Here is a 16881-nt window from a genome sequence, read left to right on the forward strand (position 1 = left end):
GGTTGTTGGGGTCCCAGCATCATGCTGCTTGGTCTTCAAATGTGGTGCATCTACTTGTTACCCATCTATTGGGCTAATCAGCTTGAATAGTGACTTCTCAGATGTGGAAATGACTTGTCCCCAGCTCAGCTTTGTCTTCTCTCTATTCTCCTAGTCGGAGAAGTCAGAAACTGCTGCAGTCAGGGATAAGGAAAGTTGATTTTCTGACTTGTGATGAAGACTCTTCAGTTGAACTACCCAGGGCTTAAAAAAGAAAAATCTGCCATGGTTTGGGTTGAAAACCCAAGCCAGCAGCCTCTCTGGTACAAGCTGGAGTGGCAAGGGCTGGTTCTTGGGCATTAGCAGCTTCTGGTGACAGTGAGCAGACTGTTTTTTGGGACACCACTCCTGGTATGTTGTTCTTTGTGAGACAGCAGTTATGCAGTGTCTGACAATCTCCATCAGTGTCTCTGTGGCTTGGCAGGTGTCCAGCAGATGGCCTTCATTGTACAGGATTTATTAATGCCTTCCCACCCCCACCAGGCCCTTTGGGGGCCCTCTGTCCCCCACACAGCCCGGCCCACTGCTTGCCACGCTGTCTCCTTGCCCAGCTGCCACAGCTGCTCCACCTCATGTCATCTCCAGCCACTGGGACAAAACCACCTCCTTCCACTTCAGCCGGGCCTGCAAAACTTTATCTGCTGGCCTGTCCTTTCCAAGAAACTCTCCTGGGAGGTTTCTTCTGCTTGTTTTTCCTTTCTTTGCACACCTTCACCTAAGGAGGTGTCTCATGCCCGCTTGGGGACCTTTTTGCCTGTATGGTTTTCATGGCTCCTGAAACCCCTTCAGAACACATCAGGAGGTGCAGCTTGTCCCTCCGGCCCCCTTTGCTGACAGTGTTGTCACAAGGATGTTGGTGTCTCCGGCCACAGCTCCCATCAGGTTTTGGGAAGAGGGGCTTCCTGCAGGGTCAGTGTGCTCCATTGTGGCACTTCCCCTGCTGCTGGCTTCCTCCCTCCTGCAGTACCTAAAAATAGAGTGAGCACGGTGCTGCTGAGAAACACCGGAGAGTCCCAGCGCGGGAGCCACTGGGGTGGCGCTTCCGTCGCTGCCTCTCGCCAAGTCAGCTCTTGCATCGGCGCTTGTGCTTTTGGCATGCTGGTGATTTTTGTTTCGAAGAGGGAAGAAGGGGGAGCCAAAGTCCAGCCTGTCCCAAGTTTGAAGAATATGTAAGGGAATGTTAAACAAGTGGAGACCGTTATTGTGTATCTGGTGTTTTAGAGAAGGGTTGACTTGATTTGACTCTGCTCTCAGTGCATGGCCTTTAGACTTTGCACTTTAATTATCAGAAGACTGTTTAAAAGCTACAGAGATAAGAAAAACCTTAAACATCGCGAGCATGTACAAACAGTTTTAATCTTGAGCTCTGTTTATGTTAGAGCTGTTCCTAAAGGAGAGCTGACAGTCTGATTAATAACTATAAAACATTCTCACTCATAACAGAAGAAAACATTTCATTGAAGGGATGTGTCTCCCAACCACTAGTAAGAATCACTGTGTTGCTGGTACCTCTGAGATGCCCCATGTTTTTTTATCCTCAAGATGATTCTTTTTTTCCCCTCACTGTCCATTAGAAATAGTGACTGCAGTCTTACCTTGTTTGTAATTTTTTGCATGTATCAAATTGCTTTTGAATGAGAAATAAGATTCACTTAGAGAGTAGTATAACCACAATAGTTGAGAATATTAGTTAACCAAAAATGCACTAAATATAAGGGATACACCAGGAGAGAGCTGTGTCAAATTTAACTGAGCTGGTAGTGTTTGGCTGAGTAATCTTCTGAGCTTCACCAGTCTCGTGGTTGGTGAGACCATGGTGATTACTCATGGCAGCAGACTTGAGTCTTGAGTTAAGCTCTTGTTCCTGAATGAATAAACTCTTATTCCTCTGTTTTCTGAACCACTCCCAATGCCTCATTTCAAGCTTTGAACTAGTTATGGTGCAAGTTGCCTGTGGAAATTCAATAAGTTAAAGTAAAAAATGTTGTCTTCACTGTGGAAGAACCTATAACAAAAAAGTGCCGGATTTTATTAAGTGAGATGCTTAAGCAGTACTTTCCCCTTGGTTTTGTGGTTCGTCTGCCTTTAAAATGTTAGCCAGATAAATATTTGTAGGATGTTTAATATAAATAAACCATGTGCCTTAGTGTTTATTTTACAAGATATGCTAACTAATCATTTTCATCTCTGCTTGAATATTTAAAACAGCATGCCAGGGGAACTCCGTGCTACAGCTCTGAGGATGCTGTAGAGCCCTTGTCTTGCCTCCTACATCCTCTGCCTAGTGCTACTCTCAGCATTTCTTCTGATTTTGGAGGTGATGGAGATATTAAAGCTTCGGTGCTTGCAGCTTCAAACACTTTGAGACCCAACTCATGTATTTAGTGTTCTACTATGTCTGCCGTCACCTCAGCCTTAATTCTGCACATCCACAATTATCCACACCAGGAGCCAGAATGTCCAGCCAGGCATGAGGATGCTGCTGGACAAAGCTCTGCAGTAACGCGTCTGCCTCTCGCTCTGCCTTGCAGGAATCTACATCCTGATCGCAGTCGGAGCTGTCATGATGTTCGTGGGATTCCTGGGATGCTACGGCGCTATTCAGGAGTCTCAGTGTCTTCTGGGAACGGTAAGAGACACACAGCTTTGGAAGTCACTTGGCACCCAGATTTCCCTGCTGGACAGCACATGGCTGTGCTTCCCTTGCTGGGGTCTTTTCCAACAAGCAGGGCTGGGAGGATGTGTGAGCACGTAGGTGGAACTAGGTGAGATCAGCAGGATTCTTAAGAGACTCTTCCTCCGTTATATGTGAACCCCCGCCTTGCTTTTATCCCTCCCCATGGTCTGGCTGTCTTACCAAGCACCCACTAAACCCTCTTTCTTACCTGGTGTCCCCTACAGCATCCCCTATGACTCCGTTTCCAGGCTGCCTCTAGCAATTCTAGTTCTTTTAAGGAATCATCTACTATTTTTATCTGTTTGGACATGGAAACAGCAAAGACTTTCCATAATTTCTTAGTGAGAACATCTTGGTACATCCTGGAAAATCCATTACTGAAGTGAGGCAGCAGCTCAGGATTCCTGGCACAGGATGAGTTTAATTGGATAAACTGTAGCCACACCAAAAGCCTTTACCTTGGGAGCAAGGGAGACCCATTTATTTAAAGCAAGTTCTCACATGTGGTTCAGTTTAAACTTGATGCATAAAAAATAAACTGGAAGAGTAAAACTTTTTTTTTTTAAATTCGAATGACTTTCCAGCACTTGGCTTCATTGGGCTGGAGGATTCTTGGTGGCAGTGTAGCAACTCATGGGTGTGGGCTCAGCTGGGACAGAGGGAAACAGAGCTGCTTTCCCTCAGTCCTGCAGATGATTTCACCTCTGGTTGCTGCCGATTCCCAGTAATCTGGGGATATTTTTCCATAGTATTGATAAAGCACTTCTGAATGTCTGATGGGAGCTGCAGTAGGAGTTTGCAGGCATTATCTTGGCTGCTGGGAATACTAGGAGCCTGCACACAAATCTGACAGGGGTTGTTGTAGCACAGCTTGGCAGCTTTGGATTTTCATTTTGTTTTATTAATGCAAGTGATTACAGACCCTGAATTACCCCTCACTCCCTCCTGAAGTTAGAGGATTAGAAGGGCAGATGGTACAACGTAGCTGAGGCCTGACAGGGAAACCGGCTGCTCTGGCTGAAATTAGCAGCTCTAGCTGCTGTGCACTGCCTGTATTTGCTCACACCTTGTCTTGCCAAGAAAAGTCTGGAGACGCCCCATGAGGACGCTTTCAGCCGGCCAAGGCTCCCACTGTGTTCCAAGGACAATTCCAGGCAGCGTCCTCAGCGTGTTTCAGGGAAGCAGCCGTGCTCCCCTTTCCTGCACCTAGCTGAGGGAGTGACTCTGGGCTTACTGCAAAAGGGAAAAGTACCAGGAAGCTCCATGCTATCAAAATCCTGTGCCAAAGGCGGTATGGAAGCTGAGCAGCAAGACCTGAGGAAGACAGGAGGGAGCCACTTGGCATGGAGCAGGCTCTGCTCCCTGGAAAGGGGCTGGGACACAGCCAGCTGCCTGGCTGGGAACACCACTATGTTCCCATAGCATCAAGCTGCATCTCCTGGTGTTCTGCAGCCAACTTGAACTGAATCTGCAGGAAGTTGTACCTCCAAATCTGGGATAAACGAACCATCTTTCACTGGAGGGTAGCCACTGCAAGAATGAGCCCTAGTGCTTAACCAGACTTACAGTGCATTGCACCCACAATTTAGGGTGATGTGAGTCCTCAGGGGAATTGTGGGACCTAGTCCTCCAAAGATGTTCCTACAGAATCAGGGATAGATAGATGTTTACACAGGAGTTGATTGTTCAGGAACTAGACAAGGATGCTGGAAGTCCTTTCCTGCTGTCAGGTTAATAGTCTTGTTTCCATTTTGCTGATAACCCTTTGCTTTTACATATGAGAGCCTGGTCATGGCATCATTCTGGGAACTCCTGTTTCCTCTGTTCTTGGAGAAAATGTCCTGAATGTGTTTTGAGCAGAGACCACTCAGGAGCCAGGGGCTGTTTTCCCACCCTCTACTGCAATTTTGTCTTTCCTTGACTGCATTCACATCTTTTGCTTCTTGACTCCCATGGCAACTCTCCCACTTTGGGGCTTTTCCCAGGAAGAAGTCACTGAGTGGTGTTGTCACAGAGGCAATGCTGGCTGCATATGGAGCGTGCCTCTCTCTGCCTTCTCATGTGACCCTGATGTATGAGTTTACAGCTTCCCATTCCCAGTCCAGCAGACCAACCACCACAACGCGTTCCCGCCATCTGAACAAAAAGATGGAGAAGTCTTCGGGGGGATGGCAGGAAGGACTTCGGGAATTGCACAAATGGGGTGGGACTGTGGGAAAACGTCAGCATTAGTATTTATGCAAAAAAATGCAGTAGCCTTGCAGGGCTGTGGATGCCAGAGAGCTGGCCATAAATCACACCCTGACACCACCAGCTCCTCAGCAGCTGAAATGTGCTTTTAACCCTGCAATGGCAACTCCAGTCCTCGGAGCATTTGTGGCAGAGCAGAAACCTTGTCTGGATGGTCCTGCAGGTACATGAAGAGGAGCAATGTATTTTGTTGTACACAGGGCATCTTCACCCCTGTCAGTCCCTTTGTGGGAAAGGTTTTGCTAATCCCTGCTCAGCAATCCTAGCGGGAAGTCTGGACATGGGGTGGCATGTGATGAGTTACAGGATAATGTGTTTGGGCTCAGTGCATGTATGAGAGATAAAATGGTTTGAAGCCAGATGACTCCTTGCTCTGATTTGTCAGTAGAAGTGCTGCTCCACACCTCTCCCCACCTAATTGCTGCAGATACGCTAAGGATCCCTCTCTTGATTTGTCTTTGCAGTTCTTCACTTGCCTGGTGATCCTGTTTGCCTGTGAAGTTGCGGCTGGAATTTGGGGTTTTGTCAACAAAGACCAAGTAAGACGATTCTTAAAACCTTTGTTTGTGGGGCTGGGAGGCTGGGGCAGAACCACAGCAGGTCCCAGCATGAGCTGTTTTGTTCCCAGTCTGAGTAACAGGGGCTTGGATTAGCGGTGTGACCTGGGCAGGCCACCTCACTCCTCTTGGCCGGGCTGATGAACTTTAAATGTGAGCATTTCACGGTAGCAGCTGCCCCTTAGGGTATGTAGTGCAATGTCTCAAATAAAAATAGCCTGTCTCGATTGGGTCTCCTCTGTGCTGCCACACTGTCAGTCACAGAGGGAGTCGATTCATGCATGAAGTTGTGAAGGAAAGCCATCTGCACCTCCTCGGTGCCAAAGGGAGGGCGTACCGTACAGGGAGAGCCTGCATTAATGGGATTGCTTGGTACTTCCTGCTCTTCTCCAGTATCATATAACCTGCTTCAGGCCATTTGTCTGCCAGCACTGGGCTTGCTGTGATCCGTATGCTGTGCACACGTGAGGGGTACAAGTCCTGTGTCTGTCCCAGGCACCCTGCTAGGGACTGCTCAGATAAAGTTTCCTGACTGGAGGAGCTGAACTGAAGGGTAGAACTGAAAATTGCAGCTTTTCAGCTTCTGTTTCTGCTCACCTTCCCTTCACTATGGTCACATGTGCTCACACACACACAGGTTTGGTCTCGAAATGCAGAACTGCCCAGGTATGGGAACCAAGGCTGTGCTGCAGCAAGCAGCAGGCTGGGTGTTGGTCACTGGGCCTCAGGGGTTTGGAGGAGGGAAGGGGACTGCTTGTGCTCAAAGCCAAGGTTAGACTCTCTGGCAGAGTAGGAAATGTGTTTACTTTACTAAGAGACGTAAGCCAGCTGTGTAAGTAGGTGCTGGCCTGCTCAGCTCTCACATGCATATGGGCAATGGCTCACAGGCCTGAATGGGAACACCCTTGTAGTCGTTCAGCAGGAGAGAGCATGACTTCACCGGAATAAACTCTTCTGTGGCTAAACATATTATTATGCAGGCAGGGTGCTGTCTCCTAGCAACTTTAGTGAACTAATTAACCTCTGCAAGAGGGGCTGTGCCTCCTGCAGATGTTAGTTTGTGAATCCTGACGATTCCAAGATGTGCAACTACAACTGACAGCAAAAAAAAGTGAAGGCTGAGTAAGGAGGGACCCCATGGCTGTTGTGTCCCATCGTGGGGAGAAAGCGCTTGGCCATCAGAGCATAAAGCTGAGAAATGTAGGATTTCTCAGTACAGCAGTGATGACCTCAGCCCCTAAAATTAATTTTGCAGCTTAAAATTAAGGGTGGCAGTCTCTTGGCATCAGCTGGTTTTGCAGCCTTGATGATGAATGGGCTATTTGAAATCTCTGCTCACAAGGCAGGCTTGCTTCTCCTTGCCTTGGTTGGGAGCAATGCAGGCTGGGAGGGAAGCACTGAATGATCCCAGCCACAGAGAGGTGCTTCCAGAAGGGACACTTTTCCACGGAGCTGGAGACATTCTCTCCCTCAGCCTGCCTTCTTGGAGATGATTTAGATTCAGAATAGAGAGGTAATAAATAGGACTTTTAAAGTTTTTTATTTTTATGTACCAGAATCAAATGGTTTGATTGGAGAATATCATCCTCCAAAGCAAACTTTTTTGAGCAGTGATGAAGGAATTCTGGGATAATTGATTGAAATCATGCATCATCTTGCTGCAGTTTCTTTTTTCGTATGCTAATCCAGCCTGTGCTGCCAAGAGCAGATGTTCTAGAAAAGCATTCTCCCTTTCTTGCTTTTATGTTTTTCTTTTGCTTCTATTGCATGGCCTTCTTTCATATCTCTCTCTCAAGTTATTGAAGGATGTTAGAGGAGAAGTCACAAGGCCGGTTCCCCTGAAAGTTAGGAGATTTTTGCACTGTGAAGCAACCCTCATAGGTGGCTGCAGTTCATCAGCCAGGTGGCAGGGTTGGAGTATGGATAAGGTGTCTCACATAACCACTTGCAGGACAGCGATGTCTGTAGGGACCCAGCCAGGATTTTACATCCATCTGAATGCACCTAAGCTCCTGACCCAAAGGAGCTGCCTCACTAGCCCTTGATGTGCAATCTCTCCCAAATTCCTGCAATCCCCTCTGAGCCATTCAATAAGCTGAGGTACCCATATTTCCAGACAGCCTTGCCTGTGCACCCCACCTCCTCCTGACTTTTCCAGTGAGTCTCGCTTCTGTGGGAAATGTGTTACCTGCCTGCTTTGTCTATGTGTGGTTCAGAATGAGCTGGTTTTGCATTCCTGAGCACAGCAGCACATCCACGTGGGCTGAAGGCTATCTCAAATCTTGTGGCTCACCCTCCAGGCCTTGGCTGTCTTTATCTGCTAGACAGAGCCCGTGGAGCCCTTGGATAGTGTTGGCTGGAGTCTGCTGGCTGGTAGATGGGGTTCTTAATATTTGCTACAGCTGGAGGGGCTTGAGCCCTATGAAAGACAGGCCTTCTTTCATGTGCCTGTGCAAACAAATGGGGTCCAAATCTATTTAAAAACTGCTTATCTTACTGCAAGTGCCATTAGAGAGAATCCAGCCTTCAAGCACATCTGCTGGATAGGTCTCCTCCTCCCCCTCCTCTGGCTGAAAGGGAGTTTTTTCTGTGTCTTTCCTAGATAGCCAAAGACGTGAAGCAGTTCTATGATCAAGCGCTTCAACAAGCGCTCATGGGAGAACCAGATGCAAACAATGCCAAAGCTGTAGTGAAGACTTTTCATGAAACGGTAAGATGGTGGTGGTCATGCTGGAGAATTCATAATGGAGGTCAGGAAAATGGATGGGAAAAGCAGAGTCTAAAGCAGATGATGCTACGTGCAGGCCTTAGCCTATCAAGTTTGCTGTTCTTGCATGTTAAGAAGCAGAGTTGTGCTCTCTTCAGTATTCTCTTCATCACATGGTACTGGGAATTCTGGACCAAACTCTGATTAAGTTGCCTTCCTTTTACCTTAGTACCGCTGATTTAAGCAAAATTCAATGGAAGAAGAATGTAGCTCTGAGGAATTAATCCTGATACTTGGTCCATTCAGCAGGAAACAATATCTGTGGAGAGAGCTGGTTTCACTCTCATCCAGGATATCTATGCCAGATCTGTCTGGAACTATTGTAGGAAGCAACTGCATTGCATGGAAAGAAAAAAGTTCGTTTGGGGACTTAACTCCCCACCCTTGTTTTCCCCTCCAAGATGCTTCCTCAATCTTGGGTGGCTTCAAGAATGTGTAATGGTGGGGAGAACACTGCATAAGTGTTTGCTGTCTGCTAATGTTGGCTCTCCATTGTTTCTTTTTTCCTCTCTCCATGTAGCTGGACTGCTGTGGTTCTGATATTGTAACAGCGACTTTCACTCCTGTGTGGAGGGACGACCTCTGCCGAAAGGACTCCCTGAAAAGCTTTTTTGAGGTAGGCACAGCTGCTCTTCAGCCAGCACAGCTACTGCAGGAAACCTTGGCTGCTAAGGAAATTTAGGGATTTATTGGGAAATAGATAAAGAGTAGAGATTTCATTTATCTGGGGATGGTGTAGGATGTTGAAGGTTCCCATTTGGTTCTTCATTTGCTGGTTCTGCTTGAGGCCACTGACAGGTGCAGAGGAATGAAGTCTGGTTGGAAGCCCTGGAGCCAGGATATGGGGACATAAGCAGGAATGGGGGGGAAGCTGACCTGCCTTTCTGGGTGCCAGGGGTGTATGAGGGGAAAGCAGGCTGTCTGACTGGTGTGCTTCTCTACCTCAGAACACAAACTGCCACAAAAAAATCGATGAGCTCTTCTCCGGGAAGCTCTACCTGATCGGTATTGCTGCGGTTGTGGTTGCTGTGATCATGGTAAGTGTGACAGCCTGGTGGGACAGGGAGAAGCCACCTTGGGGCACCCCGGTCCTCTTCCAGCTGGGCTGGATCTGTCCCTCTCCTCTGGATGCCCCTGCAGCTCCACATGCAGTACCAGCCCTGTGTACCCCAGAGCTCTGGAACATGGCGAGACCAAGGGCTTCGTCATCCCTCTGGGGAGTTGGGGTGTTAGGGGTGGCACCTGGCAAGCTCAGTGGAGCAGGAGCCACCTGCAAGACCAGCCAGGAGGGCAGAGCACCACTGAAACCTCCTCCAAAACCATTTGTTCTGCAGGCTGCCATGTTTTGTCACTGGGCTCTGCAGTGGGAAGTGATTTGCTTGCTTTGCCACATTGGGTTTGCTCTCCCTAGTGAGGGGTAGGTGCTGTGGGGGTGTAACACAGGATCTGTGCAAAGCCTTGGCTATAGTGCTGGAGGGATCATGAGGCATTTGCTGTGTAGCTGGCAGCCAAAAAGCCAAAAACCACCACTGCTGCCAGTGAGAGATGGGAGAACAGCATCTTACCTCAAATGGGCCAACTTCATATGAAAACAGCAACAAAGAGTAGCATCCCTGCCCTTACCTCTGGCATGAGAGTGTTAATATGGAGCAGGGGACCTTGGGATGGGGGAGCTCTTGCATCGTGCTGGTTGTTGCCTCACTGGTGCCCCTGTGTCCCTTGACAGATCTTCGAGATGATCCTGAGCATGGTGCTGTGCTGTGGCATAAGGAACAGCTCTGTCTACTGAGCCGTGAGAGCCGGGCAGGGGAAGGGGGGAGCAGGGCGGATGGCGCTAGAGGGGACCCCAAGTGCCACCGAGTGACCAGGAGACATTTCAACAACAGACAAAGAAAATTATGTATATAAATGCTTCCAGTATTACCATACAGTACTTATCATTTTTATTTTGAAGTACTTTTTTTTTGTTTGTTTTAAATAAATAAAACTTGCCCGTATCTTTGTGGCTGAGTTAGTTACACATCAGTTTTGTGTGATGGGAAAGCTGCTGTAGCAGGAGATCAGGTCCTTCCTCCCCCTTCCCCACCCCCAGTAACTCAGAAGTAACGTTGGTGGAAGATGTACGGAGGAGAAGGCTGCAGCCCGGTCTCAGAAAACTTTGCCTTGGTTTTACCAACTTTTTAAATTGGATGCTGAAGCAGAATTTAGCATTTTTGTTAATTCGTACTCATCTTTTCCAGCCATCACCGCAGCTCCCTGGCATTTCCAAGCTGTCCATAGGGAAGCCTGGCTGACTGCCCAAAGCCTGGGAGAGAGGAGGGGAGAGGATACAACCTCCATCGCCGGGGTGCAATGTATCCCAGGGGAAACACAGGCATTGTTCCTCTCGAGCCTGTTTCCATCAGTAGGTCACTCCTTAACAGAAGTCATGCTGAAACTTTTTTACTCTCTAGAGTAAAAATGTTTTTCAGTTTTGTGTTGTTTTTTGTTTTTTTATTGGGGCTATAACTTTATAAATTGGCTCATTTCCATTGATTCATTACATTAAAAGGTCAGTGGCTGGGGGTGAATTTTAGTCCCAGTTTTTCAAATACAAAAAACTGAAAATTAAATTACTTTTTTAATGTCCTTCAGTTTAACGTCCTTTCATTATAGACATATGTTTCAAGGAGAATCTAGTTCTATACCAAGTTTCCACTGTTAAGCTAATGCTCACACAGAAATGATATTGAAAATAGAAGAAAACATAAAATGTCCTTGACTTTAGAAATCCTGCTTTTATGTACTGTAGGATGATGCTTGGGTGTTCCCAACCATCTGCATACATGCTTAAAATTTCATCTTTGCATCACTCTCTTGTTCAGTGAAATTATTCTTAATTATAGCATGTTGTCACACACTGTAATATTGCTGAGAAATTGTAATAATCTGATTATGAAAAAAAAAGGTTATTTTTAAGACCTTCCAGTTATATTAACAGCAGATCACCTTATAAAATCAAGGTAATTTAGCATGTTAGATCGCACCAGTTGAAACACATTCTTGTGATCTGTTAACTTCAGTTATCACTTTAATGTATGTGGCTTCTTTTATATGCCACTCTGTTACCATGTAGATAGAGGGGGAGAATGACCCAGGAGCTATGTAATAAAATCAGAGTGTCACGAAAAAGATGATCTATATGTATAGTTCTATAGATATATATTTTTAAGCAAAGCCTTTTCCTTAGCCGTGTGGGCACTTGAGCTGGAAATTATAGTATCTCTCAGCTCTTTTGCCACCTTGAAAGCAGGTAAGGGGAGGAGTTTAAATTAGTGATCACTTTCCCCACTTCAGGAGTATTTCTGTTTCTTAAAGTATTTCACTCTCCCCCTTTGTCACAACAAAGAGCTTCAGGTCTGATAGGGAGGGAGACCTGTGATCATCAATCATTTTAAACTAGTACTTTGTCCACTGCACGTGGCTGTCATGGCTGTTGCCACTACAGGATAGAAGATTCCTGCATTGGGGCAAACTGATCCATTCAGAAGTTTTTCTTCCCTTCTACTCCCCCCTTTCCTCTTCCTGCCTTTTAGTATATAGGGCCTTTAAAAAGTATATAGGTAAATATATAAATATATATATATCAAGTTGTGCTGGGTAAAGAGGAGGAAGTGCTTCAACAGATCTTCATATTGTGGGGTTGGACAAGAAAAGGTTCAGCCTTAGAAATAGCCTTAAAGCAACACTGCCCTGAATGTCCATGTTGTGCACATTGAGAATGAGACGAGGTTCTGCAGTAGGTAACCCCTTCCCCTGCTCCCCAGCGTAGCTCCTTCAGGTCATCTGCTCTGTTATGTGGCCATATGTATATGCATCATCCAAGCATGTGTGTTTACATCTATGTGCATCAGGATTGTCAGCATACAGAATGGATGTGTAACTTGCCACCTTTTTTGTTGACTGTTGGTAAATGTGTATAAATATGCCATTAAGCATTTCAATTCTGTTTTCTTTTCCTTATACCGTATTTTTGATATTGTTCAGTATTCAGTTGATGCTGTGTACATAACTGGAGCTCTGTTTGAAGACAGACTGGGTGTCGATGCAGGTCAGCTGTGTCCTCAGACATTGTACTTTTAACGGTTTGAGTTGTCCCAGGCAGGAGCAATTGGGAGAAAGTGGTACTTGGAGAGGGAATCTGAGAGCTGTGAGAGGGAGAAGAGCAGGAAGTTTGCTCAGGCTGTGTCCCATAGGGGCTGCAATTCACCCTCTGGCTCATTTCAGAGGTGGCTTGCCATTGTGGAGAGCTCCAGAGGCAGCTTCCTGGGCCATCTCCTGTTTCTGTGGCTGCTGCAGGAAAGGTGCTCGAGAAAGGGAACAGCTAGACAAGGGTTGTGGGAGTGGGGACAGAAGGATGTTTGCAGGGAGAGGACAATGCTTTCTTTAGTTACCAGCTGAGTCCCCACCCTTGATGGAATGGTCCCCAGCTGGAGGGGTCAGCCCTGGGACAACAGGGACAGAGAGGAACCATCAGGCTTAGGAACAATGAAGTAGTTGAGAAACCCTCTCTGAAGAAAACTACCCACTTGGGTCTCCTGTGAAGCTGGACCTGAGTTTACACAAACTAGAAGGGGAGCTGTGAAGGGCTGAGGGGACTCACCCCATTGCAAGCCCTCAGGATCCAAAAGCCACAGGGCTCTTCTGCCAGTTGATCAGTCCCAAAGCTGGCTGAGGTGAAGGGGGAAAACCCACTAGGTAGGACCCCTGCTCTGCCCCAGCACCTCTCCTGCATACCTGCACCTTTGTGTGTGCAACATGGCACCCTGTACTGCTCCTCTCCACACCCTGCAAGCAAGGAAAGGATGAAACTGTAGGCTGTAAATACAAACCTCTCCCTCTCCATGGAAGCATCCCTCCTGGAGCTAGTGGCAGCTGAGAAAATGTCTGTGAGCTGAGGTGGGGATGAGGAATGTCAACTGTCCAGGTCTGAGTTCAAAGACCGCATCGAAAGGTCAAACAGAGCCGCTGACAGCTTAACTGAATGCTTGGGATTTTTTCATACTGTGGAGCATGCCACAAAGCAGTGTGTTTAACTTCTTTCTGCCTTTTTTTTTAAAGAAATGAAACAAAAATCAATTTAATAAACATTTCTCATAGTGTGCATAGTGTGATGAACTGCTGCAATTTTACAACCAGTTAACCTTACACCAGGATGCTTTGTGAACCAGGCTTCAACAGCATGGGTTTTTACAGCCTCTGGGAGGGGGGCCTGCAGGCAGGCTGAGGATGCATCTGGACTGGTGCTGAGGGAAGGCAAAAAGGCTGCTTGCCAGAAGTGGTGGCTGCTGCAATTATGCCCCCCCTCAAGGGGGCTAATGTGGATTCCAAAAAAGAGTGACTGTGCTGAAATTTGGCAGGTGGGGGTGGGTGTGGTGGCCATACTGCACACACTCGAGGGGGTCCTCCTAAAATGATCAAAAATGGCCCAAACTGCCCTGTGCTGCCATCTGGACAGGGACTGGGCTGGTTTGCTTTTTGTGGATGGTCTGGTAATGCCTCCGTTGCTGCCCCTGCCTGCCCCTCCGCACCATCGGGGCAAGCCTTGCTGAGAGTGGGGTGGGAGGCCGGGTGCTGTGATCCCTCAGCTGCCTGCCTTCCTCTGTCCTGTCTTGGGCTTTGCGCTGTGTTCGAAGCAGGAATGTCCTGCCAGCCATAGCCCACACCGGTACAGAGAGGGAGGGGATGCGGGTGAGGGAGAGCAAGGAGGAAGCACAAGGCTGAGCTGCTGCAAAGAAAGGCAAGCCCTGCTCCCAGCGGCTCTGCCTGTGCTACAAGATCATGCCCATCTGTTGTTCTTTCACTTGTTTACCTGAATGTTAATGGAGTCGGATATAATGACTTCTGCAAAGGAAAAAAAAAGTGATATTTAAAAACAATAAAAAAAAAGAAACAAAGCAATTCCCCCTTGTTAGTGGATTTTTAATGATGTGTTGTCAGATCTTGTTTCCTTCCATTGCGTACCAATTTCTGCCACATCTTCCAAGGGAACAGGCTTGTCTCATTCTTGTATTCAAGCAAAATTTGGGCTGCAGGGAATACCATCCTCAGCTGGCTCTCTAGGTGCTTTCCCATGAATGTGATGCTGTTTGCTTCATGCCTTAAAACATTTGGATTGTGACACTGCATTGTTGCTCCAGATGGGGATAAAATTCTTCCTGCCTCTGGAGCTAGGATTAAGCTGATGTGACTCACTGTCAGCCCCAGGCTGGTGTACGAGGGGGAGAAACAATAGTAGAGACTAACTGGCAAAGCACAGCATGTATTTGGCATCCAGGGTGTGTGCCTTGGGACCTCAGCCTGGAATTACAGCTGGGATCTTAAACCTTCCCTGGCTAAATGCAGTCCCCTTTGTTTGCACTTCAGGTTTGAGTATGGGCATTGATGTGCTTGAAACAGATGAGCTGAATATGATACTGGGAGAGGACTGAGTAAAGCAGGCCCCTTTAAGGTTGTGTGGAGATATGGGTTATCCTTGGAAAACAGCAGTCCTGCCATGTCGGAGCATGTGAGGCCACGTGGATAACCGACTGTGAGGGGAAGGGCGGATGGAGTGCTTGCAGCTTGTTTGTGCTCATATTGCACAGACAACCCTGGCTTTCACTTCTCTTTAACATTTTTCTCCAGAGGTCTGAAGGACCTGGAAAGCCACTGGAGACCTTACTGTGGAATTCCGCTGCCTAGGAATGTGACTGTGGAATCTTTTTTTTTTTCTTGTGAAACAAGATTTTTCAGGAATTAAAAATACAAGCAGGAATTTTTCTAAACTAGACCAAGCCGGGATTTTTTCCAGTGGAAATTCTTTTCCTCCTTCCTCCCAAACTGGTTTATTTTTTCTTTTTAAAACCTCCTAGAGTATTTCTAATGAGAAGTTTGGGAGGCATTTTTTTGCTTTGGCAAGCTCTGTTTCATAAGCTTCTTCTGGGCTGTTTGTTTTCTAAGTAGCAATGAGCCTAATTGTCTCGTACTAAGACAGCTGTGATTAACATGCATAAATTGCTTATGCCATTCCCTAATCAGAGGTTGTCGAAGCTGTAACCAAGAGCTGCAATATTCTCACAGGAGGGAATAAACCCAGCTCTCCCATGCCAGAGCTGTTTATGGTGGAGGTTCCTGCAGAGGAAAGCACCCTCACTGCTGGATCTGGCCACACACTCCCTCTGCCTGCCAGCTCCGCTTGCCGGGCTCAGGGATGAAGGGTGTGTTAGTGGCTGTGCTCACATTCCTGCTCTGAACCACTGTTTCCTTTGCTGGGCATGACAGCATGGCCCTTCCAGGTAGGAGAGGAAAAAAGGTGCCTATTTCAACAATCTCATTCACTGTCAGGGCTGTGGTAGGGCTGGGAACTATGGCTGCACCAGTGGAATTACAGCCCCAGAGAGGAAACACCTGCCACCAGTGGGTGCTGAAGGGGAGAGGGAAACAATTACCTACCTGACCAGCTCTTGATGAGGTGGTAGACACAGGCTAGGAACCCAAGTCCCATAAGTACCACCTGTGCACCTGAGCTAGATAGAAGCTGCATATTCTTGCCTGACCACTTCTCAGTTTCGGCCTGGGAAGCATCACATTGCCTTGCACAGGGCATAAGCTCAGCAGGAGGACGCAGAAGTGCTGTTCGGTGCAACCCCTTCAGCTGACCTCTGGCGGCCCGATGCTTTCACTTCAGTGCCCACGGACCTGGAGCAAACAGAAAACATCTCCCAGGTGCTAAAACTGCTGCATAACCGAAACCCACGTTGTTTTCACACTTGCAGCCACATTAGAGGGTATATGAACTTTGCAACTACTGCAGACTGCCTGGTGTTTCTCACTGGATTTAGATGACCCAGCTCAAGTGCCAATGGTTGCAAGTAACACTTCTAATTACAGTTTAATCACACCTTTTCCTTTTTTTTCTTTTTTTTGAGTGTTTCTTGGCCCTGCTTTGCTAGGGCATTCCCTCATGCCAGAACACAGCTTTGCTGAGTACTGAGAGGTGTTGGTGTTAGGCCAGGCAAGATGGCATGCACACAACACTCTGCCTGCTGACTGCAAGCAAACTGCTGAGATTTCCTCCAGCAAGGATTCATGCTGTTAATGCAAGGCTCAGCATTGGTTGATGGAGCTCCCAGAGGTCTTGTTGGAACAAGAGGTCTGGGGAGTTTCAGGGTTCTGTGGGACTTTTTTGTTAATGTTAACTTCAAGGCCCTCAGCTGGTTCCAGTGACCTTTTTTAGCCTTTCATTATGCATTAGTATCAGGCACTTTAGGGCAGTGATAGGAAAAAGCAGCAAGACTGGGAGAAGGGTTTTCTTAGTACAAATATTCTGTAGTTAAATCAAAATGAGCAGACACCCCCAACCGGTTTTGTTTCTTTTAAAAAATTGAAGTAATTGCAGAGAGTATTAATTTTGCTCATAAAGGACTTCAGTTCCCTCCCACACATGCAATGTTTCTAACAAAAAAAGGGGTTGTGGTGTCTCCCTGCAGGTCCTCTATAGGCTGGCAATAACATTGTGAAGAACAGAGTTGATAAAGACCTTCATAGCCTGCCTGCATTAAAACTCACTC

The 16881-nt window shown here is 47.2% G+C and overlaps 1 protein-coding gene across 1 annotated transcript in view; it reads left to right on the forward strand.

The window, feature by feature from the left end:
* The window catches only part of CD81 (CD81 molecule), a 33271-nt gene extending 19836 nt beyond the window's left edge, over positions 1–13435 (forward strand). Inside the window, exons 3-8 of the mRNA XM_032111043.1 lie at positions 2571–2668; positions 5431–5505; positions 8126–8233; positions 8811–8906; positions 9238–9327; positions 10017–13435. Coding sequence (XP_031966934.1) covers positions 2571–2668; positions 5431–5505; positions 8126–8233; positions 8811–8906; positions 9238–9327; positions 10017–10079 — 530 coding nt within the window. The 3' untranslated portion in view covers positions 10080–13435. The remainder of the gene's footprint in view (positions 1–2570; positions 2669–5430; positions 5506–8125; positions 8234–8810; positions 8907–9237; positions 9328–10016) is intronic.
* The last annotated feature ends 3446 nt before the right edge of the window (positions 13436–16881 follow it).

This window comes from Corvus moneduloides, chromosome 6 (assembly GCF_009650955.1).
Source record: "Corvus moneduloides isolate bCorMon1 chromosome 6, bCorMon1.pri, whole genome shotgun sequence".
NCBI classification, from domain to species: domain Eukaryota; kingdom Metazoa; phylum Chordata; class Aves; order Passeriformes; family Corvidae; genus Corvus; species Corvus moneduloides.